The sequence below is a fragment of the Bufo gargarizans genome, chromosome 7, assembly GCF_014858855.1.
Source record: "Bufo gargarizans isolate SCDJY-AF-19 chromosome 7, ASM1485885v1, whole genome shotgun sequence".
NCBI classification, from domain to species: Eukaryota; Metazoa; Chordata; class Amphibia; order Anura; family Bufonidae; genus Bufo; species Bufo gargarizans.
The window spans coordinates 195,032,823-195,058,788 of NC_058086.1; the positions used below are offsets into that span (position 1 = coordinate 195,032,823).

The 25,966-nt window shown below is 45.7% G+C and overlaps 1 protein-coding gene across 2 annotated transcripts in view; it reads right to left on the reverse strand.

The window, feature by feature from the left end:
• Positions 1-24,924, reverse strand: part of LRIG1 (leucine rich repeats and immunoglobulin like domains 1) — a 90,639-nt gene extending 65,715 nt beyond the window's left edge. For both annotated transcript variants that reach the window (XM_044302024.1, XM_044302023.1), the window contains exon 1: positions 24,409-24,924. In XM_044302024.1, coding sequence (XP_044157959.1) covers positions 24,409-24,593 — 185 coding nt within the window. In that variant the 5' untranslated portion in view covers positions 24,594-24,924. The remainder of the gene's footprint in view (positions 1-24,408) is intronic.
• Positions 24,925-25,966: the final 1,042 nt, after the last annotated feature.

The following is a 25,966-nucleotide window of genomic DNA, read 5'->3' on the forward strand; positions in this document are numbered from 1 at the left end:
AAAAAAAAAAAACAGTAGTAGCAGACTTTGGGCTAAGGCATTCATTTTATCTTTCTTCTCTACAATGTTTTGCACTCGCGCGGAAAAATTGTGCATGTTCCCGCAACGCCCGTGTGAAACCAGCCTTAGGCCAGGGATGCTCAACCTGCGGCCCTCCAGCTGTTGTAAATCTACAACTCCCACCATGCCCTTCTGTAGGCGTCCGGCAGTGATGGGATTTGTAGTTCTGCAACAGCTGGAGGGCCGCAGGTTGAGCATGCCTGTCTTAGGCTATGTTCACACTTGTATTTCCGCGGCTGTACCCTCTGATTTCTCTTGCAGTTGTGCAGCAGATGGGCACAACTCAGCCTGCTATCAAAAGGGTTAATCCTCTGCGTTTCCGACAAAAATAAGCGACATGCTGCTTATTTTAAGAGATTTTTTTTCCAATGCACAGCCAGAAATACAGGCAGAACTTTTCAAGGAGATGCAGAAATCTCATCCACATGCCGAGGATTTAAAGGGGTATTCTGGTTGGTTGACGTTATGCCCCATCTACAGGATAGGGGATAACTATTAGATCGGTGGGGGTCCTACACCTGGGACTCCCACCGATCTCGAGAACAGGGGCTCCTTACCCCCTTGCAAACCCCCTGAAATGAACAGAGCGTCCGGTCGGGCATACGTGCGGCAACTCTATTCATTTCTATGGGAATTCCCAAAACAGCCAAGCGCCTTACTTTGCCATCTCCAGAACTCCCAATGAAATGAATTGAGCGGCCACGTGCATGCCCAAACAGCCGATCCGTCCATTTCAGGGGGGCTGCAGGTGTACGGGGCCTCCGTTCGAGATTGGTGGGTGTCCCAGCGGTAGGAAACCCACCGTTCTAATAGTTATCCCCTATCCTGTAGATAGCGGATAACTTTCACCAACCGGAATACCCCTTTAAGTCCACGAGCCCATGTGTGAACACACCCTTATAAAATCAGGGTTTTTTGTATGCTTATTCTAGGACTGTCTGATAATCCAGATTTATCTAATAATCTGGCACTAGTCTTGTCCCTGAGATGCGGGATCACACTTCCGGACCAGCAGAAACTGGAAGCGACAGGGATGGGAGCTGGGATGACCCTAGTCCGCAAGTCCGTGCGCAAAAGATAAAGCATGTCCTCTACTTATCTGTAAAATGCAGACTGCGGATTGAAGTCAACGGGTCCGCAAAAAAATGCAGATCACACAAGGACCGCATCCGTAATGTGCAGATCCCCAATTTGAAGAACGCAAACCAGATACAGTCATGCGCATGAGGCCTTAGAGGAATGATACACTTCGCCTTTCAAGATACCCGACTGCTGTCAGTGAACGAAAACACTCCCATTTTGAAGGTATCAAAGGCATCCTGACTTATTTTTATTCACCTATCGGAGAACATGTTCCTTTATTGGATAACCACTTTTAGGCTACATGCACGCGACAGTGGAAAAAAAATATGTCCATTAAAAACGGACATTTTTAACGGACGCGTTTCTGAGAAACGGACGTTGAAAATTGACTCATTCAATTGTATGGGGGCAGTCTGTCAGTGAAAAACGGACAAGATAGAACATGTTCTATTTTGTGACGTCCGTTTTTCACCGACAGTCAAAAAAACTGCAGTATGAATAACCCCATAGACTACCATTGGTCTTAAAACGGACGTGTGATGGCCGTTTAAAAAAAACCAAAAAAAAAAAACCACACACACGTGTGGTGTGCATGTAGCCTTAATAACTACACTGATACATTGTAACAAAACAGCAGCACTAAAACCCAACAAGTTTTCAGGATGCAGTGCTTTCATTCACTGACTGCAAACAGACAGTCAGTATAACTATCGCATTTTGTGTAGGAATCTCGGCGAAGCGCACATCAAGTCCAAGAGGAAATTTTTTTTTTTCCCCCAGAATGAATTATTACACTTCACCGTTTTATTGAAGTTGAAAATGAGCTTCAAAGGTGCCGGCGGAGCCGCGCTTGTGCCGTAAACTCCTTTCACCGACATCACTTCACACTTCGAGAGTGCAAAGTTCAAACTGATATTGTTGGCTCTTTTTCTTGCCGAGTTTTGGCAGAGGCCCTCCTGTCGGGCTGCTCATTAATATACAATCAGTTCATTAAAAAGACTCCGTCCCGCTCCCTCCTCTGCGTCACATACACTTTTACTGCCCCTCCGGAAAAAAAAAATCTCACGCTGTCACTTTAAGGCGGGATTCACACTCAGCGCTTGGTAGGTTTTAGGCACAAAATGCTGAGGCCAGCTGTTATTTTATGGAAAAGTCTACATATACGCAGTGTTTTTGGACAGCTGTAAAGGGGTCCTCCCATCTCAGGCATCAGAATAAGGCTACATTCAGACGAACGCAAGTGTGTTTTGCGGTCCGCAAATTGCGGATGTGCAAAACACGGATACCTATTGTGGACAAGAATAGGACATGCTCTATATTTTTTGTGGACTGCACACGGTGTGCTGTCCGCATCTTTAGCTGCCCCATATAAATGAATGGGTCCGCACCCGTTCCGTTAAGTTGCGTAACGGATGCGGCCCCAGACGTATGGTAGTCTGAATGCACCCTAAAGTGTCCAAAGTTACGGAATCAGCCAAGCAGGCTACGCTATGCGGATTTAATGGCTGCCATTCATTTTTATGGGAGCACGCGGCTGTTTCTGCAACTCTGCCAACCCTCGCCACAGTATATGATGGGTATTCGGATAACGGCTGAGATAGGAGTACCCCTTTAAATAGGTTGACCCATTTAGACAATTCCTGTGGATAGGGGATAAGCGTCTGATTGGCAGATGTCAGACTATTGAGGCCTCCGCAGATCACGAGAATGGGGGGGGGGGGGTCTGTGCTCCCCCCACCCAATTTGATTGAAGCAGGCACCACTCTAAGGGTCGGCCAGAGATCGCAAAGTATCTACGGTAGTCCCATAGAGTTGAATGACGCAGCGGTTGGGCCCCTGCTGATCACTTGCCCCCTATCCTGTGGATAATTTGTCTAAATGGGACAACCACTTTAAACATATTATTCGCAATTCACAATCTTTTTTTCAAGAAACAGTGCCACTCCCGGTCACAGTCTGCATCTGGTACTGCAGCTCAGGGTGGTTTTACGCTGCGTTTTGCAGTGTCCATTTGCTGCATGCACCGGCAAGGCTCTTGGAGCATATGTCAAGCGTATCCGCAGAGCTTCCTACATCCAAAGGGGGCCACAAGAGAGTCCTTATGGCCCCTGCCAGACTCTTAAAGGTCAGTATACCTTTTTCTTTGCTCCATGGGGAAAAAAAAACGGTAGATGCGGTATATCTCCTCCTTTTTAGGGCGCCCTGTTGCGGATTTTGTTGCTGAGTTTTCCGCAACTGAAAATTGGGGCGCTAATTACTTGGATTTTTGCAAACCCTATCCAGATGTATATAACCAAATTTTGCAACAAAATCCGCAGCGTGCGAAGGCGCCCTTACAATGGGAGCTTATGCGCAACGGGTGCCTATACAGTGGCTTCCTTTGGGCATTTAAGACGGACACTGCGTGTGAATGCGCCCTCATCCCAAGTCTAGCGAAAGGGGGGGTGAGCTGCAACGCCAGGCACCGCCCAAAAGGACGAGAGTGGCGCCATTTATGAAAAAAATTATTGGCTCTATGACCCCAATTTATCCATCTATAAAAAAATAAAAACTGTGCAGTGCGATACCACCCCCAACCTACGAACGAGTGTGGCGCCATTACTAATACTGTACAGGTTTGCGCTACGTACTGCCATCACTCAGCCTCGCTTTACAGGCGCCAGATGAGATAAACATCATTAAGAGGTATACACGTACACAAATCCCTACTGACTAATAATCATCCACGTATTGCGGTATAATAAACCGCCAGGAGTTGGGAGGGCCGCCCTGCAGTATCGGGCGCTCCGCCGCTTATAAACAGGACAAGGCAGGCAAAAACAGCAGTAATAACCCGCTATAAATATGCAAAACAAATGTTTCCCGTAATGTCAAACACATGTCACTTATTGAGCGGCTTTGAAGGGAGCAGCAGTCAAAGCCTTTAAAACTTTATTGAAATTGACAAACATCTGTGTGGCGGCTCTCGACGGAACACAAACAAGAGGCATAAAGATGAATAAAAATAAAATCTATGTATGAGGTAATGTAAGATTCTGCATCAGGACGATGGTTTTCGGGGGGAGCTGTGGACCGTCCTCTCGCCAGCAGTTTGCGGTTTTTAGTGAATTTCTGTTTACACCACATATAAAGAGCCAGGTTTTCCCATGGATTCGACAACGCTGGATGCTTCACAGCGAGCGCAGTCACAGGCTCGGCCCTGTTAATGGGCAAATTACAGCTGCGTAAACACTTGCCAGAAAATATCTGTTCTCCGGGACCCAGGAGAGATCGAAAATGTCTTGTAGGTGGATGAAGGATATTTACTTTACAATAATTGTGAGGTGCGATGTTAAATACCCCATGAAAACTGCCGTTATGCGACGGTGGCCAAAATCCAGGCAAGGGAGGCAGAGAGTTTGGACGGATTCTGTTTGTTCCTCACCAAAACACTGCTTGCTGTCAGTGAAGGGAAGCATTCTAGCTTACTTTAAGGCCATATGCAGCCTGCAAAACGCGAATCAGCAAAACACGGATACGGTCCATGTGCTATGTACCTTTTTTTTTTGCGAACCAATTGACTTTAAAAAGGGTTTTCCGAGATTTTAATAAGGAAGACCTATCCTCTAGATCAGGCATGTTAAACCCGTGGCCCTCCAGCTGTTGTAGTTTTACAACTCCCACCATGCCCTTCTGTAGGATGTCCGGGAATGATGGAAGTTGTAGTTTTGCAACACCTGCAACCACGCAGGTTGAGCATGCCTGCTGTAGATAGGTCATCAGTATCTGATTGGTGGGGGCCCCCGCCCCGCCGATCAGCTGTTTGAGAAGGCGCCAGCGCTCCTGTGAGAGCCGTGGCCTTCTCTCGGCTCACCAAGCACAGCGCAGTCCAGTGTAGAGCGGCTGTGCTTGGCATCACGCTCAGCCTCATTCACTTCAATGGGACCGAGCTGCTCCTAGGCCACATGACTGATGAACGTGACGTCACATGGCTACCGCGAGCGCCGCTGCCTTCTCAAACAGCTGATCAGCGGGCGTCCTGGGTGACGGACCTCCACCGATCAGATACTGAGGCCATTATACAGATGTGGAAAGAACACGGATCATCCGTGTGCTTTCTGCATTCGTACATCTGTTCCACAATAGGATAGAATAGGTCTTACTATTGGCCGCCAAAGGTGGACCACAGGCCCATTAAAGTTAACAGGTCCGCAAACATAAAATTCTGAAAAAATAAGGGGGGGGGGGGGGCGGCCCCTTTGTTTAGGTCTTCATTTCTAGGCTACAAAGAGTCTCTCTCTCTCTCTCTCTGGAGGACCTGTCCTGTCTTGCAGTACACAAACTGCGGTGGCGCTGTAGGGAAACTGCACACTTAGGCCTCTTGCACACAAAACGTGCCCCGTTGCCTTACTGCGTATACACAATACACAGGTGCCGTTCCGTGGGCATTCCGCATCACGGATGTGGACCCATTCACTTGAATGGGTCCGCAAATTCGGAGATGCGGAATGGTGCAGAACGGAACACTATGGAGTGCTTCCGTGGGGTTTTGTCCCGTACTTCCGTTCCGCAAAAAGATAGGACATGTTCTATCTTTTTGCGGAACGGCCCCATTAAAGTGAATGGGTCCGCGATCCGCTGCGGCTGCCCCATGGACTGTGTTCGTGAATTGCGGCCCGCAGCACGACCACGGGGTGCACACGTTTATGTGCAAGACGCCTTACTGACAGGTTTTTCCACAGACTGCAGCCGACTGCTGGAGAGGGACACTTTGGGATCAGCATATTGTGAAAGGCCCCTTTTAACAAGGAGTGACCAACGCAAAGAACACTTTAAATGGTCACTCAGAAGTTGGGTGTAGTTGTCCGTACAGCCCTTCCTCCTGGTGCAAAGCCTGCAGTTGCAGCAAGACCCTCCCTCCAAGTACCCCAGTACTATAAAAGCACATCTTGGGTTGAGTGCCCCCTTATAAATTTTGCATTAGGCCTTTGAGCTTCAGGTTTGCCTATGAGACACTAAACATTTAATATAATGTCCTTTTCCAATGCAACTGCGCTATAATGAAATCAAACAGAACAGATTTCTAACTCAGTCTGCAAAAATCCACCAAAACGAAGAAAAATCACGACTGGATACTAAACAATAGAAGTCATTTCTTGCTTTCTCCTTGGAGATCCTTCTCCGGTTCTGCGTAATGCTCATTCCCCTACATCTTTAAAAATGATGTTTTTTTTTCCAGATATGCAAACTTTTACCAGATGCACAAAATTCACAGATGACTCATCTCTCACGACCAACTCGTAGACATCAGGCCTTAAGCAAGACCAACTTTCCGCGCTACCTCCCTACCGAGCCAGCGCGGGGCCTGATCTCAAATACACATCACGGATTGTTTTCAATTATTTTCTAAATTCCTCTAACAATAACTACGAGGCGTCTGGCACCAACACATCCGATACTTTGAAGTCCCTTTCCACCAAACATTGAAGAAGAAAAAAAAAAAAGTTAAAAACGTGAAGCTATGCAGCCAGCGGTTCCAGTTTAAGGACTTATCCTCCCAATTCTTGCAGTGAAAAATGATAGTGAATTCTACAGGAAGCCGCCCGACAAGGACTGGTGGAAAGGTCAAACTGTGCTACAAATGGTCCTGTGTCGAGAGGTCACGAGTCAGGTTAACGACTTGGCAGCAATTTTCTTCAAATCTCCTTTGACAATTAGGGGATTTATAAAAATGAAAAAAAATTCAAGAAGTGCTTTCATTTTCTGGAGAAAATAAAAAGTAAAAGAAAGATGAAAAAAAAAAAAGTTTTAAATTTTTTTATTGTTGTGTAAAAGTTCCAAAAACAAAGCACTTAAGGGCCAATGTCTGATATGTGGGGGACCAATAACTAGGACCTCACATATCTAGAAGGCAACACCGAACCCCTCTGAGCCAGCTGTGGCGGACTTGTGTGGTCCTCGTATTACATGGATGGTCAATTCAGTCAATTCAGATGAATGGCCACCATGTTATACCAAATCTGTGGATTGCCGGGGGGGCGACAACAGGACCCGGCGATTAACTAATCAATTCGGCAGCCACATTTTGATCAAAAAGCCAATCACTGCAGATTTTCTGTTTAGATTTGTGGGTAGAAAATCCTACAGTAGCAGCAAAGTGGATGAGATATTACCAAACCTCATCCACATTCTGCAGAAAATGTCCACGTGGAAATTGTCATGCAGTGCAAATTTTTTTTAATCTGCAGCCTGTGCGCTCTTCTGGCGAACAGATTCTGAAGCTGCTGTGTACTGCCTGCATAGGCTGCAGAAAATGGTTTAAAAATGTACACAAAAAATAATAATAATAATAAATATATATTAGTCAACTGCCAATCCCCGCCACTCTGGTGGTGACCTTTACATGGTCCCCAGCCAGTTTCTGTCTTTTTCCACCTAACATGTGACCGCTGCTGCCAATCGTGGGCTGCAGCAGTCATATGGGCTGATATGTCCTCTCCGGAGGCCGGGAAACAGACCAATCGTGGGCCATGGAAGAGTCACTACGGGAGCGCCAGGGGATTCGTAGATGAGTGTATTGCTCTTTTTTTATTTCAAAAGACTTTTCACAGAAGGGTAATCTGCACAATCTTTTTGGAAAAAATTTCTGCAGCCAACTCAATACCCGTTATATATCCAAACCCTTCTTTCAGAATTCAGAAGAGGATTCCACGGCAGAAATCTGATTCTATTGCAGATTTTCTATGGCCATGTGAACAAGACCGTGCAGTTTTTCTGACCGAACCCTAGCGCCCCATATTCCCCGACACACGGGCACCCATTGTGGACTCTGGTGCCCGCTTCCCTATAGCTTCTACCCCAGTGTATTTCTATATTATCTTCACTTTATGACCCAGGAGTAGAAAGCGCCTGGTATAAAAGCTCGACCCTTTCTACAGCCATGAATAGACTTCTCACAATGGCCGCCACCTCGGTCATCTGTATAGATATGTAAATTGAATCATCTCTTGACATGTCAAGTCTGAATTGACATCAATGCATGGCAAGGGGTTTCTTCACATGAAATGTGGGCCTCAATAGAAAGTCAAACCCACTCCGTGCCCCCTGCCAGGAGCCTCCAAGCGTGAAATGGTCTTGTGATTCTCTATTCTACAATCTGCACCCCGGGTGTAAAATGAATGCAGAAAGCAAAGACCTCTAACTATTCTCACCGGCTGGGGCCCCTGGGGGACACAAATGGTTTTTCAAGAAGGGGAACTATTATTTTCTTTTTGACTTGGATCCTTTATCTTCAATTTATTCATGAGCATTCAGTTACTCACTAGGAATGGTGACATTACTGAGGTATAATGAACCCCATGCCTCAGCCACTGGTTCTTGAGTAGACCTTCCCGCCATTCAATTATATATTGGACTTCTTTGAAGGAGAATAGGAAAGTCTGCCCTTTCTGCTTGCACCAGTTCTCCTATACGCCTACCAAACTCCGTTAAAAGGATCCATAACGGTGCCAACCTAGCTGCCCTAGTAACAGACAACATGGCGACATACAGCGACTACCAGCAACACAGCACAGCCACGGATTTACTGCAAAAAAGTGGGCGTTGGAAACAATGGGAACTCACTAAGGTTGGATGGGCATCACAAAACTGGGCAAAAAATAAATGTCATCATTGATCAATAAAGTTTCACACTTCAATACAAAAAATATGAAGACTGTGTAGCTGTAAAAGACTCCACAGACTAGTGAGCGGATTACAAAAATACAAAGGATTGTGAGGAACAATGGGGGGTCTTATTCCGTCCTAGAGGGACTTCCTGCCCGTGCCCACCCACCAAGCTTACATGAACTATCACAACAGCTTTCTTGAAGATGCTCTTGCCTTGGGAAGTGCTGCATGTCATTCCTAAAGTCGTCCATGCACTTCTAGTAGCCGCCGGCCAAACATTCATTTGGCCGACATCCATTCCTTCAGACCCCCCCTCCCCCCCATTACACATGCATATTAGGCAATGAGAAGAGAGTCAGCGACTCCCCTGGTGTTCACGTATGTCCCCTGAGAAGAAAAGGAATGGAGTAGGTCAAACTCCAGCAAGCCCCCCCCCCCCCCCCAACATCTGCAGTCGGGGGTAGAGACAGGAGGCTTCCATACACAATAGTAGTCAAGTTGGCAGGTTCATCTGTCATGAGCCGGGTACAGGTTGCGGTCACGGCTGTCAACAGCCGCATGATCTTACCGCAAAATTTTGTGGCCATTGGTTGCTGTGGGTGGACGTGGCTTGGCTGCAGGCGGCCTGTAACGTTAAAGACCACTTACCTACACCCTACCGCCTTTAAAAATTACTCAAACATTTCCTACAATGTCCTTTATACACCTGCTCTATCTATTTCTGGGAAAGCTGGGTGACAAACAATATGGCTGCAGTAACTTTTCCTATAGGGGCTCAACAAAAATAATTTGCCGAGTTATGCCTCTATATGTGTTGATTTCTCGTTCAGGAGTCAGGGAAAGCTGGGTGACAAGGCTGAACCCGAGGTAGGCATGTCCCATCCTGGGAGTAGCAGATCTGCTTTTGGGGAAGGAATGACCGCAGACGATATAAAGTAATTTATCAATAACTTTATTGACAAACACAGAACCCAACCCCCCCAGGTCGGACAAAGATGTTACTACAGACATAACCTGTTCATGGAATGGATTCACACTTGTGTATGTAGAAGGGGTTTACGCGCCTCCGAGCAGAGTAAACACTGGACATCAATACCCTGAGAAGAAGGCGTGCGGATTTCGGTTTGGAGCAGTTGTGGCCTATGGGACGTTACAAACAAGAGGAACTCGACTTACACCAAAAGAAAGGTTGTAAATCTGCAAGATAAAAAAAAAAAAAAAAAAAAAAAAAAAAACACCCACAAACAGAAAAAGAAAAGAATAAACTGAGCGGATCTCTGCGGTCTGTAATGTTTAAGATGGAGCACCTGGCGCGCAGTGCACACGGAGGGGTTTCGCCTCGCACTCCAGGTGCTCACATGTAAACAATAAAAACACTTCTCAATGCATCATACCAGTGAGATATGAGGATTGCACAAGATTACACGTTAAGGTTACAAATCCGCAGGACCCGGCTAATGCCTCGCACCAGCTGTAAAGCACCACAGACTGTACTTAAAGGGTCCCTCCTGCCATATCAAAAATGCAATCAATCATCAAGAATCAGCTCTGCCCTTTAAAGAGGACCTTTCACCGATCCTGACATTGTGAACTAAGAATACAGACATGTACAGCGGCGCCCGGGGATCTCACCGCACTTACTATTATCCCCGGGCGCCGCTCCGTTCTCCCGCTATACCCTCCGGTATCTCCGCTCACTAAGTTATGGTAGGCGGAGTCTGCCCTTGTTCTGCTGTAGCGCTGGCCAATCGCAGCGCAGAGCTCACACCCTGGGAGGTTATTTTCTCCCAGGCTGTGAGCTCTGCAATGCGATTGGGCAGCGCTACAGCAGAACAAGGGCAGACTCCGCCTACCATAACTTAGTGACCGAAGATACCGGAGGGCATAGCGGGAGAACGGAGCGGCGCCCGGGGATAATAGTAAGTGCAGCGATATCCCCGGGCGCCGCTCTTCATGTCTGTATACTTAGTTCACTGTCATAAATCGGTGAAAGGTCCTCTTTAAGACCATTTTTGGCCCATCAATGAGGAGGTCCTCCATCCTATCTGCCACAGTGGAGAACCTCTACGAAGAGTTCAGGAGGACCAGGAGTCAGTGTGTCAGTCTTGGGTTCCTGGGGCCCACCAGAGCAAATTATTCTCAGGGCCCAGCCTTTTTTGTCCTTGACCTTTGGGTTCCACTACGGTATTGGAGCCTGGGCCCACCGGAGGATCCTCTCATGGGCCAGTCCAACCCTCGCAGAGGTTACTTTGTGACCCATGGAAGGACCCACTGATTCACCAATCAATTTCCATGGTAAAATGAGCCAATTATAAAGAGGGGGTTTATTGGGGAACTCTGCATTCATGAGTCACCTTATCAGGTGACCCCCTAAAGCAGGCATCCTCAAACTGAGGCCCTCCAGCTGTTGCAAAACTACAACTCCCAGCATGCCCGAACAGCCTACAGCAGGGCATTGTGGGAGTTGTAGTTTTACAACAGCTGGAGGGCCGTAGTTTGAGCATGCCTGATCTAATGTATCAAAGTTCAATTAATTTAAAAGGAAAACTCTAGGCAAAACTAATATACTGCGTTAGGCCTAGTGAACGGCCTGGTGGCCCGATCTACGGTGTTAAAAGTGTACGCTCAGACTAGATGGCAATTTCCACAGCGGTTTGTCCGCTGCAGATTTTGCCGCAATTTCTGCAGCTATACCCATATGTGGACAGGTCCAGACTTTGTACCTGCAGCAAATCTACGGGTCAAGTCCACAATGGAAATACACAGAACAAATTGACAGGCTGCAGATTTAAAATTTGCACCGCAGTTCAGTCTCCGCAGTGAGATTTTGTGGTGAAAAAAAAATAAATCTAACAATCATCGGCATGTTTTTTGTTTGTTTTTTTTGCAAAAGTCAAAACACAAAACACATGCAACGAAAAGCTGCTCAATGCTAGAAGGTTCTGCAAGAAATGTGCCCTGTGTGAATTCACCCTTGGTTCTAGCAGCTTTTCATAGGGTCTTTGTTGCCCCCCTAGATCTGATCAGGGGTGAGTAAAACTACTGTGGGAACTGGTTACACAACTCCAGGTACAACTCCAAGAAGTGAAGAAGCTCCAGCACTAAATTCCTAGGTGCATTTACTGCATTAGCCGAGGCCATAAAACAGTTAAATCCTTCACACCCGGCCGACAGCACTTGACCATTATCATGGAACAGTGAAAGGTCGTTCAGTAGCCTCTTATCAGGACACAGACAAAATTGTTTCCACTTGAGACAGGAGAGGAACTGAAGATAAGATAGACAAATCTTCTGCAGTATGAGAGATTACAGCGAGTGACAGGCGAGCAAAGAACACAATAGAAATCTATGGCTTGTGCGTGACTACACGGACACGTCTGGTCCAGCTCTTCAAGCCCTGTGCAAGAAAATTGCCAGAATAATAATACCACCGTTACATAGTTCGTACGGTTTAAAAAAAAAAAAAAAAAAAAAAAAAAAGACATAAGTCCATCAAGTTCAACCAAGGGATACTCGACGTTGCGACCTTAATTTTATTCATTGGATTTACAGGACTCGCATAGACTGTCACAACATATGCCCTCTGCTTGCAGATTTTGCTATAAAATAGCGCTGTTTAGGTCATCTGCCGCCCACCTCAATCCCTTCTGCCATGATACAGGTGTTGTGTGTGGTACTGTTAGCAGGGTGACTCTGAAAGACGCCGACGGCAGCTCATGCGCAGGAACCTAGAGCCACCTGAACTAAATTAACTACGTGGAGGCAGAGCATCACAAGCTGATGAATATGCCAGACTCTTTCGAGGTCTGAAAAGCGCAGCGGACTCCTAACGCTCATTTGCATACGACTTGTGACTGGACAGGGCACGCTTTTAAAATAACGGCGATCAACCACCTTTCCTTTTGGCGACATTCAGAGAGGTTTGACCCTCTTTAAAGGCTAAGGCGACTTTCACACTTGCGTTGTTCATTCCGGTATTGAGATCCGGCGGAGGATCTGAATACCGGAATTAAATAGATCAGTTTTGACTTTGCACATCGGGATGCATCCGTTCCGTACAACAACGCAAGTGTGAAAGTAGGCTTAGAGACAAGAGGTGCCCCATTGTGGCCGGCAGCTGCTTATCAGCATAGTACAAAACAGAACAACTGGCCCATTCAGCAAAGCTCTACACCAGACATCCTCAAACTGCGGCCCTCCAGCTGTTGCAAAACTACAACTCCCAGCATGCAGGTATCGGCCTACAGCAGGGCATTGTGGGTGTTGTAGTTTTACAACAGCTGGAGAGCCGCAGTTTGAGGATGCCTGCTCTACACGTTAGCCATTGGGCAAGACCTACGTTTTGAGTGTGGCCTCCTTTACTATAGGATTCTCCCTCTATCTTAATAGGCCACAGATATGGCGGACAGGTTCTCTACGATGTGATACATCCAACTAAAACTGTATAGCATGGTACCTATATACTATGCAAATACGCACTTTGCAATCAATATGGTGTTTGTTTCCACACACAAGAGGCTAAAGGCTCAAAACCCCTTTCTGCACACGGGAGGCGCTGCGTCCTACAGCAGGCGAGCCACATGTGAGAAGCATTAGATGAAGGACGTTGTGGCAGATCTGCCTCCTGCCCATTCCTGAGAGCAGCTGAGGCCTCACTTCCCTTTGCTTAAAAGCAAATTCTCCATCACCGGAGCCGAAGACTATTTTGACAAGTGGAATTCACATGTGGTGGACAAAAGCCGCACATTTAGCCTGACCAGACCTGAGCGGCCTACAAATGGCTGATGGAAGCCCATCTGCATCCAGTATGCGGACGCACCGCGTGACTAATAACCCGACAGTCCGGAGTCACTTCTTATGTGTTTGTAGATCTTACACATAGCAACTACGATTACGTGTCACGGACCAGAGGCTCTGCGGTGGTCAGGGTCAGTACAGAAGAACCAAGGCCTGCGGCTGTACTATGGTCGTACGAAACAGCTTTAGGGCAGATTCACGCACCAGCTTTTTCAGTGTTGTCCTTCAAAACGGGCCTTCTGCAGAAATGAGGACCATGGCTCAGTGTCTGTATTACGGTCACAATGTATGGAACTTTTGTGGGTCTAATGAGCCAAACTCAACAGAACCCTAGGCTCAGGGAAGTTTGGTTCCATAAAGTGGCCATCAGTATGGGCCTAATACGGGCACTAAAACATGACCACATTCTGGCAGCCTGAAATCGGCCTTAGGTCTCATGCACATGACCAGATGTTTGATCCGTGTGGTAGCCATGTTTTTTTGCAGAGTGCGCACTGACCCATTCATTTCTATGGGGTCGTGTCGCTGTTCTGCAAATTATAGAGCAGGACCTCTTCTGGTCCATATCAAGGACAAGAATAGGCCTTTCTATTGATGGGAATGAAAAAAAACACACACACTATGAGACCGACAACTGTTCAGCCATCAGTTATCCACCCCGACACCTCTAAAAACATGTTATTTTTATTTTTTTAATTAACTGTTTTTTCAAAAAGTTGTATATATCCATACAAATAGTAGTCAAAATACAGTTTTTGCATATAAAAATAATTCCAAGCATAGTTGGCAGATATGTATGTTGACCGGTGAAGGCCAAGGTCAATGGCTGTAGACCCTGGAGAACTCTGATGGCACCACAAACCTTAGACTCGCTGGTCATACATGTTAGATAGCGGTTTGGACTCATATACATTAAGGTATTTTGCTTCCATGTCCGTTTTTTTTTTTTTTTTTTTTGCAGCCCCATTAAAGAAAAAAATAAATAAGAAATTACTCTGTGTGCATTCTGTTTTGTATGTCCTTTCCGCAAAAAAATAAAATAAAATTGAACATGTCCTATTATTGTCCGCACTACAGACAAGGATAGGACTGTTCTATTAAGGGGCAGCTGTTCCGTTCCGCAAAATACGGAATGAACACGGACGTCATCCATATTTTTTGCGGATCCGTATTTTGAAGACGGCAAAATACATGCAGTAGTGCGCATGAGCCCTTAGTCCAACATTCACCTGGCTGACCACCATTTCTCCAGTTCACACAAACACATAGGGGAGAGGGGAGTAAGCTACAGCTGGCAGACATCTATAATGAAATCCAGCAGCCCGATCCTTCTTCCCCTCCATCCTCGCATCTTCTGTCAGTGGAAAGTTGGGACCCCCCCCCCCCACAATCTCTTTTGAGATTAGCGAGTTCAACCGACATTAAAAAGGGGTTGACCAGCCTTTACTAAGTGATGGGCTATCCTCAGGATACGCCATCACTAGCTGATCAGCTGGAGTCCAACACCCCACCGATCAGCTATTCGGGTGCAGCTCCACTTCAATCAGAGCAGCCCTTATGAACGACCTCCCGCCACTACAAGGTTGACGAAGCTGTGGGGCTACAACCAAACACCTGACTGGCTGCGGTTTCGGGGTGCCTGACCCCCCCCGACCCAACCAGATGATCAGCTACTGATGGCCTTTTCAGACGATAGCCCTTTACTTGGCAAATGCAGGACTACCCCTTTAATGTGTATGGCCAAAATCATCTGCCACTTGCGAGATCTGTTTCAGGGCTCTCACAAGCGGCCCAAAGCGGATCAGTTCAGCCCCAATGCAATCTGAATGGATAAGGATCCGTTCTCAATGCATCAATTTGGCTGAGTTTGGTCTCCGATGCGTTTTTTTTTTAGACGGTCACTAAAACGCAGCTTGCGGTGACCGTCTGACTATGCCGAGCCAAACGGATCCGTCTAGACTTACAATGCGAGTCAATGGGGACGGATCCGTTTTTCACAATATGGTGCAATTGAAAACTGATCCGTCCACCACTGACTTTCAATGTGTCAAGACGGATCAGTTTTTGACTTACTTTTTTTAAAATAAATAATGCAAACTGATCCGTTATTAATGTGCAGATACAAGACGGATCCGCACAAAATGAGAGTGTGAAAGTAGCCTGATGGGGAGGAATATTCAATATGAAATAATCAGATTCCTTGCTAACTGAATATTAGATTACATTTTCTACTTTCTAACACACAAAAACAATAAAAAAAAAAAAAAAAAAAAAGAATATTCATTACAAAAAACAAATTGAGAAAGAACCGTTTCTGTGCCCCATTAGAATAATTTCCTACTGATCGATCTAGAAAATATTTTGAATAATAATAATAAATATATCTGAATTACTATTTATCTAATGACCCAATTTAGACTCTTTTTGTGTCTGCCCTCACCTCCCCCCCCCCATCTGTGCCTGGAACCTACATTTAGACAAGGTCACCAGAGGAAAAGCTATAATTAATTTTTTAGTAGGCCCCGAGGCAGAATATCCTTATTTTCACACTTCTCTCTGCGCCGCTGTCATTTCTCCACAGAGCATCGTTATTACTACCAGCACTTTTGCAGAGGCGGGCCAGATTTTAATGGAAAGAAAGCCGACGTGACGCGTAGTTAAACACATTGCATATTTACACGCGCTCTTCTCGGCCGCCGAGACTGGGACGAGACGGGAACGTCTGTCATTTTCCGACCTGCTCTTGGGGAGGGGGTCTTTAAGAGATGGAAAGGGTCTAATGATTGAGATTATTTAAAAAAATAAAACAAACAAACCATTCTGACATTACTAGATTTTACTGTACCCATTTTAAAGTGCCCTCCCCAAAAAATAAAAATTAAATGCAAAAATTCCACAGTAAATATGAATTTTTCAGGTTCTCTTCTTCTGTCAGGAATTATATTATATTGTTAAGTAACGCGACAACTAATAGGACTGTTATTTCAAAAGCCAAGGAGGTCGTCACCGAGCTTTCCTAGACTCCCGAATTGCAAATGTGGCCACTAAGGGCTCACGCATACGGCCATAGCTTCAGTCCGCGTCCGATCCGTGTTTTTTTGCAGATCGGATGCAGACCCATTCATCTCAATGGGGGCGCAAAAGATGCCATCTGCACACCCGTGTGCCGCCTGCATCCGCAAGTCCATTGGGGCAGATTTTTGGCGCACAGCATGGCCTCGCGACCTATAGGAGACATGGAAACAGCCGAGTAACGATTTTTATGGGGGTTTGGGAAAGTGGAGTTGATTGAGACCGCTGCCCATCTGCATAGGTTATATTCACAAGGCAGAGGCTGGCACCATAGAAAACCAGCATGGAAATACAGGCGACTGCTACCGTCTTCTGCCACCTCCAGGGATGGACAGATGTGCACAAAATCATTTACAGATGAGCAAACACGTCAATCAAACAATACAAAGCGCTAATTCTGTGTGTCAATAGTGCTCCGCTGGAGCAGCCATAAAAGAGACGGATTTAGCGATCCCTTATCGCTGTGCCAATAATACACGGCTGTGCTCAGCCAATACAGCGCCTCACGTTATACCTGTATCTGGCGGTCTTATAAGAAAAGCCTGCAAATGCTTGCATAACACTTCAGAGTGAAAACACTAGGCTCAGTGGGTAAGGGCACCAGATTGAATGTCTATATAATCAGCCACTGAATATCTTGGCCACAGACATCTGATCAGAGCAGCTGTGAGGTCTGCTCGTGTGCCGCCCTGGCCGTAAATGGCGGTTCCCCAATGCATGGGCACTGTCTGTGTGTCCTGCGCTGACGTTCTATTTTTTTGCGGCGTGGAGGCACAGACCGAAATGCCACGGAAGCACTCTGCAGCTTTCTGCTCCGTATCTTCTGGATTGCAGAACCATTCGAGTGAACGGGTCCGCATCTGTGATATGGTGCGCATACGACTGATGCCCATATATTAAGGACCACAATACGGACACGGCCGTCACACATTCATGTGCATGAGCCCTAAAGAGATAAGTGGCTTCTCGACTCAGGTGCCGCTTATCTCCACCACCTACAGAAAAAGCAAGTGCTTTTCATGATCCAAAAAGGCATGTTGATGGTGAAGTTAGGATGTTTCTGCCCAGCTTAGGGCACAGAACCAGATGGCGGTTCATGGACCTCACTATGCATTTGTGATATGGACCGTATTGCACTCTGCGCATTGACACGTGAAGCCACCATGGGGCACTACAATCTAACCTAGAAGAAGTCACCGTGCAGCTCATGGCCGTGCAACAGCGCCCCTCTGGTCATATGGACAAACTGCCCCCCAATTTTGATCTGATGCTGGTACCACTTTCTGGAATCTGTACCTCTTGGTAATGACATGTCATACAGTACAGGCAGAACACAGTTATGAATGACATCTACTAACCTAATGGTACAAAAGAAAAAATATATATTGGGGAAAAAATAAAAATGGGGATAAAAGTCATACATTTTAAAAATATATTTTTTCATGGCTGCGAGAAGCAAAACTGTATAAATTGTAGGTCAAAATTGTATAAAAATTTTAAATATTGAAATTAATTGCATCAAATATATAAAAATATAAAATAAAATGACAGCATATAAAAAAAATAAATAAATAATAATTATATACAAACAAAATTAAAAAAAAAATTCTGTTGCCCAATCTATGGGATGGATGTTCTGGGCGACAAAAATATTCAGCCGATTGGAAGCATGTGTATTGTGGTGAACGGACGCCCGCTTTTAAAAACCCACTAAACCATCTAATTACAGTTAGGTTGGGATCCTTCGGGAGATAATACAAGAGTTATAATAAAGAAACCACAAGAAGCCATTAAAAAATGTCAGGAGGGGTTCACCGCGGGCTAAATGGAATTAAAGGGGTTATCCCATCATAATGATCACTGTTAAATCTGCTAATGATTTGACAGTGATCATTTTTGTAAATATACTTTATTAACAAATCCCCACCGTTTAGGATAAAATTCATACCCACTTACCTGATTGTTGTGACTCGGTCTCCCCTGGTTACGACCACTGTTCTTCTCCAAAAGCCGGAAGGTCGCGCTTGCCCAGAAGACGACTCCTTTTCTCCCGGCCGGTCCGCTCTCTGTTCTGAACGCGCACGCTGCCGCGCATGCGCGACAGTGACTTCTTCCCAACCAGAATAGTACAGAGCTGCGAACGCGCACGCCGGCTCTGTAAGAATAAGTCACCATTGCGCATGCGCGGCGGCGTGCGCATTCAGTCCAGCGCGCGGCACGGCCGGGAGAAGACTTCAATCAAGATGAAGCCCGCCCCCAGCCAGAATCCAGGAAGTGAACGCGCGGTGGCAGCAGGTAAGTATGAAAACGCTTAGTGGGATAACCCCTTTAATAGCGGGGGGGGGGGGGGCTTGCACTGTAGGAAACCAAGAAAGTTTTGAAGAACCAAACAAATTACATTGTGAGATTGTACTGAAAAAAACTTTATTAGGGCTCACGCACACGAACATATATTTTCTTTTCGTGTCCGGTCTGGGTTTTTTTGAGGACCATATACGGAACCATCCATCTCATCTCAATGGGTCCGCAAAAAAAAAAAAAACGAACAAGTTACTCCATGTACATTCCGTTTCGCAAAAAAAGAGAACATGTCCTATTATTGTCCGCATTACGGACAAGGATAGTTCTGTTCTATTAGGGGCCGGCTGTTCTGCGGACCGCAAAATACATACGGTCGTGTGCATGAGGCCTTATTCTGACCAAAACTCTACCAATTAACAGTTAACATTTAGAATAGAAAGTACGCCGCAGCGCCATATCCGTTTTGTGGCGCTTGAAGGACCCCAATAACTTACAACAGGGTTCATCATTTTCACTGGAAACTGAGTGCGGTTTCTTCCCACCTCATGTGATGGAATCTGCGATGAAGCCCCGACGTAGATGTGAACAGTGCCTTACTTTACAGGATCTGTGCCATGATTTGGTGCTGGACCCTTCACATGGCCCGACCCTTACAGATGCACCCCTCCGACTTAGAGCTTATTCACACAAACGTAAGGGCTCCGTGCTGTGAACCGCAACTTGCAGTCGCCAAATGCACGGGCACCGACCGTGGGGCAGTCGCACGCGGATCACAGACTTATTCACTCCACAGTGCTTCCGTTCCATACCGCATCTCCGGATTTGCGGACTCATTCAAGTAAATGGGTCCGCAACTGGTGATCCATGTATTGCGGAACCGCCGTATGCGGCCTGCAGCACGGAGCCCTTACAAGAAGGGGGTCCATCCCGATTCTCTCAAGGTTTCCGTCCCTTGGATGGTAAGAATAGCGACGATACAGTGATGCATCATCGAGCGGCCATATTTGAGGCAGAGTTTTTAATATTCTGATAGAAGCCGATGACTCAGTGACATCTCCGGTATTCTTTCCATTCTAGCGGGACATGCCCTTTAAAGCATAACCCATTCTGGATCATGAGGCCACATGAGTCAGCCAACTGCTTGGAAAAGTTATAAATGGTGAAATTCATAGCCAAGAATAATTTAGTTCATGACCCTCTGAACTGTAAGACGTCCTCATCTACTGTACGCGGCGCAGTCAATCATTGACTACCGCTCAATGCTACTAATAGTCCATTGGTTTCTATAGGAGAGTTAAAGGGTTACGACCTTTCTGAGGAATTGGCACAGATTTACATGACAGTATTCCCAAGCAGGCCTCATGGCGGCTCGCTTTATGATTTCCACCTGTTAATTTGCTCTTTTATCACAAGGAATGATCAAAGCGCACATAAAACTACCTCGGTTCAACATATGTTTAAACCCAGCGCAGACTGGATTGTGTGGGGGGTGAGGAAAATTCACGGTGGGAAAAAGCAAGTTTGTGACGAAAAACTTAGATAGTATCTTAAAAGCACAAAATACACATTTCTAGCATATTTTTTGGTCATTTTTGGTAAACTCACAGCCTCATTGACTTTCCTACATTCAGACTTTTCTTCTACTTTTCATTCAGACTTTTGCTGGTATCTTTCTGCACTTTTGCGCTATTTTGCACCTGTGCTTTTTTTTTTTATTGCAGTAAAAATGCCAGCGGCAGATGTTCGCTGAAGGTCTAAGGAAAATATGAATTGCAGGCCACACAAGCAGTTTATTTTTGGCACTGCCGTTTTTTTAAAATATTTTTTTTAGAAAATGTAGCATTTAGTAGCTATTGGTGTTTTTACATCAATTTCTCTATAGAGGAAAAATTGCATTAAAAAACACCAGTAGGCGAACACGCAACAAAAAAAAAAAAAAAAAAAGCAAAAAAAGACCCCAAAAACGTAGTAAAAAACTGCCAAAAAAACATGTTGCGGAAATCGATGTGTGTAAGGACCATCTGTTAGTGAGAACTTTTTTTTTTTTGTATAAAAATTCATTACAGTTTAGACAAAATCATGAAATAGAAACAAAAAAAACTTAACTTTTCACCTCCAGATCTGACAGTACAACTGGTTCTGGGCCATTGACCTTCCCATACAATTCCTTAGAACATATCACATACCAAATAATTTAGAATCTCAGAACGGAAAAACCCATTAGTGAATACGGTAATCTATAATCTGCCTAATACTACAATCCTCATCATACTCCACAAGAGAAACCTACAATCACTTTCTGCTGGAGGGAGACCATTTTCACCAGCAGACGCCCAGAGGGACTTGTTGCACTTCTTACAACTAGGATCACAAATAGCTTTTTTTTTTTCTTTTTTTTTTCTTTTTTTACGGTGGGCTTTTTTCTGAGTCTTTTTTTCTGGTTAGTTTTTTCCTCCAGCCAGATATTATATTACATCCTATATACAAAGTGATTTTGCATGGTGTTTTAGCCTACATGTTATGTTTAAAAAAAAAAACATGATACTCCAAGTATGGTATATTTCTGACACTTTCCCATAAGCGTCTCTACAGAACTTTAAAAAGCCATAAAAATACATGTTTAGGGCTCATGCCGAGGACCATATTTTGCGGTTCACAAAAAATACGGACGACGTCCGTGTGCATTCCGTATTTTGCGGAACGGAACAGAACAGTCCTATCCTTGTCCGTAATGCAGACAATAATAGGACACACATATGGGGTAACTTCCGTTTTGTTTTTGCGGACCCATTGAAATGAATGGTTCCGCATACAGTCCACAAAAAAAATGGAACGGACACAGAAAGAAAATACATTCGTGTGCATGAGCCCTTAAAGTCTGAATAAAAAGGATGCAAAAACATTTAAAAAGATAAATGGCTTTTTAAGAAGGGGAAAAAAAATAAAAAATACAATAATGTGTGAAGGAAGTTTTTGGGATGCAGTTTGTGAAGCCAATGTCAGAAGTGGATTCTAAAGGGAGGGGGATTATATAGGAAAGATTGTACGTCGTTCTAGGTTTCAAAAACTGTACAGAATGACTGGTGTGAATACACCCTCAAGTCAAGAGTTGGGACGGAGCCCACAATGTTCGCCAGCTGACCGCCACCAACAGGTTATTCAATCCCCAGTCTCAATATAAAAAGTTATAGATTTGGGGGAAATTGAAAGAAATTAAAGAATATATTTTAGAAAACAATACAAATAAACATAATATTTACACACTGTACAAACATATGTAGCCCCAATCTGTCCTACAGGGCTGTCCATAAACTGAAGCTCTCACGCCAGGCCTCGTCTTAGGCAACTTTCACACTAGCGTTTTTTGCTGGATCCGGCAGCGCTTCCGTTGCTGATAATACAACCGCATGCATCCGTTATGAATGGATCCGGTTGTATTCTCTGTAACATAGCCAAGACGGATCATTTGTGAACTCCACTGAAAGTCAATGAGGGACAGATCCGTTTTCTATTGTGTCAGAAAGAGCGGATCCGTCTTGCTCCGCATCCAGGACGGAAAGCAAACTACAACATGTTGCGGTCTGCTCTCCGGTATGGGAACGCAACGCATTTTGGAGCATTCTGTTCAGTTTTGTCCCTATTGACAGTGAATGGGGACAAACCTGAAGCTTTCTCTTCCGGTATTTGAGCCCCTATGACTGATCTCAATACCGGAAAACTAAAACGCTAGTGTGAAAGTGGCCTTAATTTGCCAAGTAAACTCTGAACTTTTGTAAACCGTTTAACAAGATTCATTGAAGTTTAAAAAAAATCCCAATTAGTTGCCAATCCCGTATATATGCTGCTGCATTTTATAAGGTTTCATAACAAATTCGGCAATTTTTAATGCAAAATTTGTCTGTGCTCCCGGCACAAAAAACTACAACTTTCAAATAAAATTTATAATCATAGTCGTCCAAAACCCACAACAACAGAAGCTCCATCACTTTAATAATAGATGTTATGCAGACGGCAACCATAAAATCATATTAGCAATAATTCATCCTAATTTGCATCATGTGTTTTCCCAAGATGTAAAATCCAACCTGAAAACACGGATTATATTACGGTGAGATTTTAGAAGTACACAAAGGATTGCTTGGCAGAGCTCCCAACTCTGCACACACCTGGCGCAGGAGCAGTAATAATAATCATAATGGAAATATTACAACAATGTATACACCAGGGCACCCCCACCCCATCTGTATACAGTAGACACAAATCACAGAATCACTTCACAGGGATATTTGCTTTCTAGGACATATTAACCAGTGATCTCCAACTTGTGGACCTCCGAGAGTTGGCAAACTGCACATTCCAGCATGCCATTCTAAGTCGCAGGCCTACGGGAGTTGCAAGACTACAACTTCCAGCATGCCCCTCCACCTCGTGAGCCTATTGGATTTGCAAAACTACAACTGCCAGCATGCCCGTCCACCACATGAACCTATGGCAGTTCCAAAATTACAACTTCCAGCATGCCATTTCATCCTCTTGGCCTACGGGAGTTGCAAAACTACAATACCCAGCATGCCCTTCTATCCCGTTGCCTGCAGGAATTCTGAGACTACAATTTCTAGCATGTCCCCTTCCAGTTGGCCTACTAAGGTTCCAAAACTACAAACTTCCAGCATGCCCTTCCACCCGGGGGGGGGGCTACAGGGGTTGCAAAACTACAAATTTCTAGCATGCCCTTCCACCTCGTGAGCTTAACAGAGTTGCAAGACTAAAACTGCCAGCATGCCCTTCCACCACATGGACCCTTGGCAGTTGCCGAGCTACAACTTACAGCATGCCCTTCCACCCTGTGGGCCTAAGGCCGTTCCAAAACTACAACTTCCAGCACGCCATTTTTTATCCTGTTGGCCTACAGGAGTTGCAAAACTACAACTTCCAGCATGCCCTTCCATCCCGTTGCCTGCAGGAATTCCATAACTACAATTTCTAACATGTCCCCTTCCAGTCGGCCTACGTAGGTTCCAAAACTACAACTGCCAGCATGCCCTTCCCATCCTCAGGGCCTCCGGGAGTTGCAAAGCTACATCTCCCAGCATGCCTTCATCCGTCAGGGCATGCTGGAGGTTGTAGTTTTTCATCACGCGGTGAGCTATAGGTCAGAGAACGCTGGTACAGACGCAAGAAGTAAAAATACAGAACATGCAAAAACGCACAGTCAAATTCCTTTAATCTGCCATTCCATTCTGGCAATCCAGCACTGAACAGCAAAAAATATTATATAAAAATAATGTACATAGTTTTATAAAAACGCTCAGTTCTTCCAGTTTCTTACTTTGCATCATCTGACAATCCAGCACTTGCCAATGGCGGATTAAAGGAATTTCACTAGATCTATATGAGTTATGCACATGGGACACATGTTGCTGAGGATCAGAAGTTGGCAGCACTTACAGGTGGGTTGCCCATGCTGGGATGTCAGGGTGCACCTCTGTCAGCCCCAGGTTGCTGCAATCTACCATATTCCCAGTGCAGGTGCACTTGGTGGGACAGGGGGTCCTGGAAGCCAGGCAACAACCCAAAATAAGAAGAAGGAGGCTGAGATCCAGGAGGAGACTCCTTCCTGCCCGGGGCTGCATCTTATAATCCGCGCTGTAGCTCTGAAAGCCGCTAATTAAAAGACTGATTGGTGCTAATGAGCTGCTGACGGGTTACACGGGGGCGATCACTGATCCTTCCATGCCCGGGGTCCTCGGAGGGAGAGCAGCAGATGAAGGGGCGATCATCAGGGAAAGTAAAGCCAGCAGCTGCGATCCTTCTCTGTCCAGGATAGGGATCCCGATCGTTACAGCTCTAGGCACAATCCGGACAGCAGCAGGCGGCCACTCACAGGGGGCAGCGCTATCCCGGAGCGCAGCTCTCACTCCCGCTGCAGATCCCCCCGCAGACAGCTCTGCTCTGCTCCCCTGCCCGGACTGCCTGGCTTCAATTCGCCAAGTATCCTGCGCGCTGATTGGCTCTCGCAGACAGTAAGTCATTGGCGGCTGTACCGAGGCTTCTGATTGGTCGGCGACATCCCCCTTTCTCACCCTCATTCCTTCTCCTACACTTGTAACTTTTGCAACTTTTGATTTTGTTGGGGAGACGGCAGCGCGTCCGTTAATGACAATAGCAGTGCGCCGAGGGGATTGTTCGTTGGTGGTCCCGCCAAATGACTGCAAAAGGAAAAAATCCGGTGCAACCAATCGGATGGCGGCTCTCTTTTTTTCTCAGGCGTTTTGAAAATCAAAGCGGTATCCTGATTGGTGGAGGCGTGACAGTCAGCTCTCATGTCTCAGAGGATGGTTGCTATGGGCAACTAACCCTTGATATCAATGCTTTCTTGACCACAAAGCTTATGAAAAATGAAAGCCAAAATCTTATTGGTCTCTATGCCCACCAATCAGCTCAGGCATACAGAAAAAAAAAGTGTTGCTATAGGCAACATGTTCACCGAGCCGTTCACTGATTATTCCTCAGGAAAAAAAATGGTGTCATCTGGTTGCTATGGGCAACTGCCCCCCCCCCTTCTTTTTTCCATTATCTGTTGGTTCCACATGCGTATTAGGCCTCATGTACACGGTCGTTGTTTTGGTTCCGCATCCGAGTCACAGTTTTCGCGGCTCGGGTGCAGACCCATTCACTTCAATGGGGCCGCAAAAGATGCGGACAGCACTCCGTGTGCTGTCCGCATCCGTTGCTCCGTTCCGTGGCCCCCACAAAAAAAAAGAACATGTCCTATACTTGTCCGTTTTGCGGGCAAGAATAGGCATTTCTACAATGGGCCGCCTGTTCCGTTCCGCTAATTGGGGAAGGCACACGGGCGGCTTCCGTGTTTTGCGGACCGCAAAAAACAGAATGGTCGTGTGCATAAGGCCTTAGGCCAAGTTCACACTTCAGGTATTTGGTCAGTTATTTTCATCAGGAGCCAAAACCAGTCAAAAACACAGAATAGACACAGTCTGATTAGGCT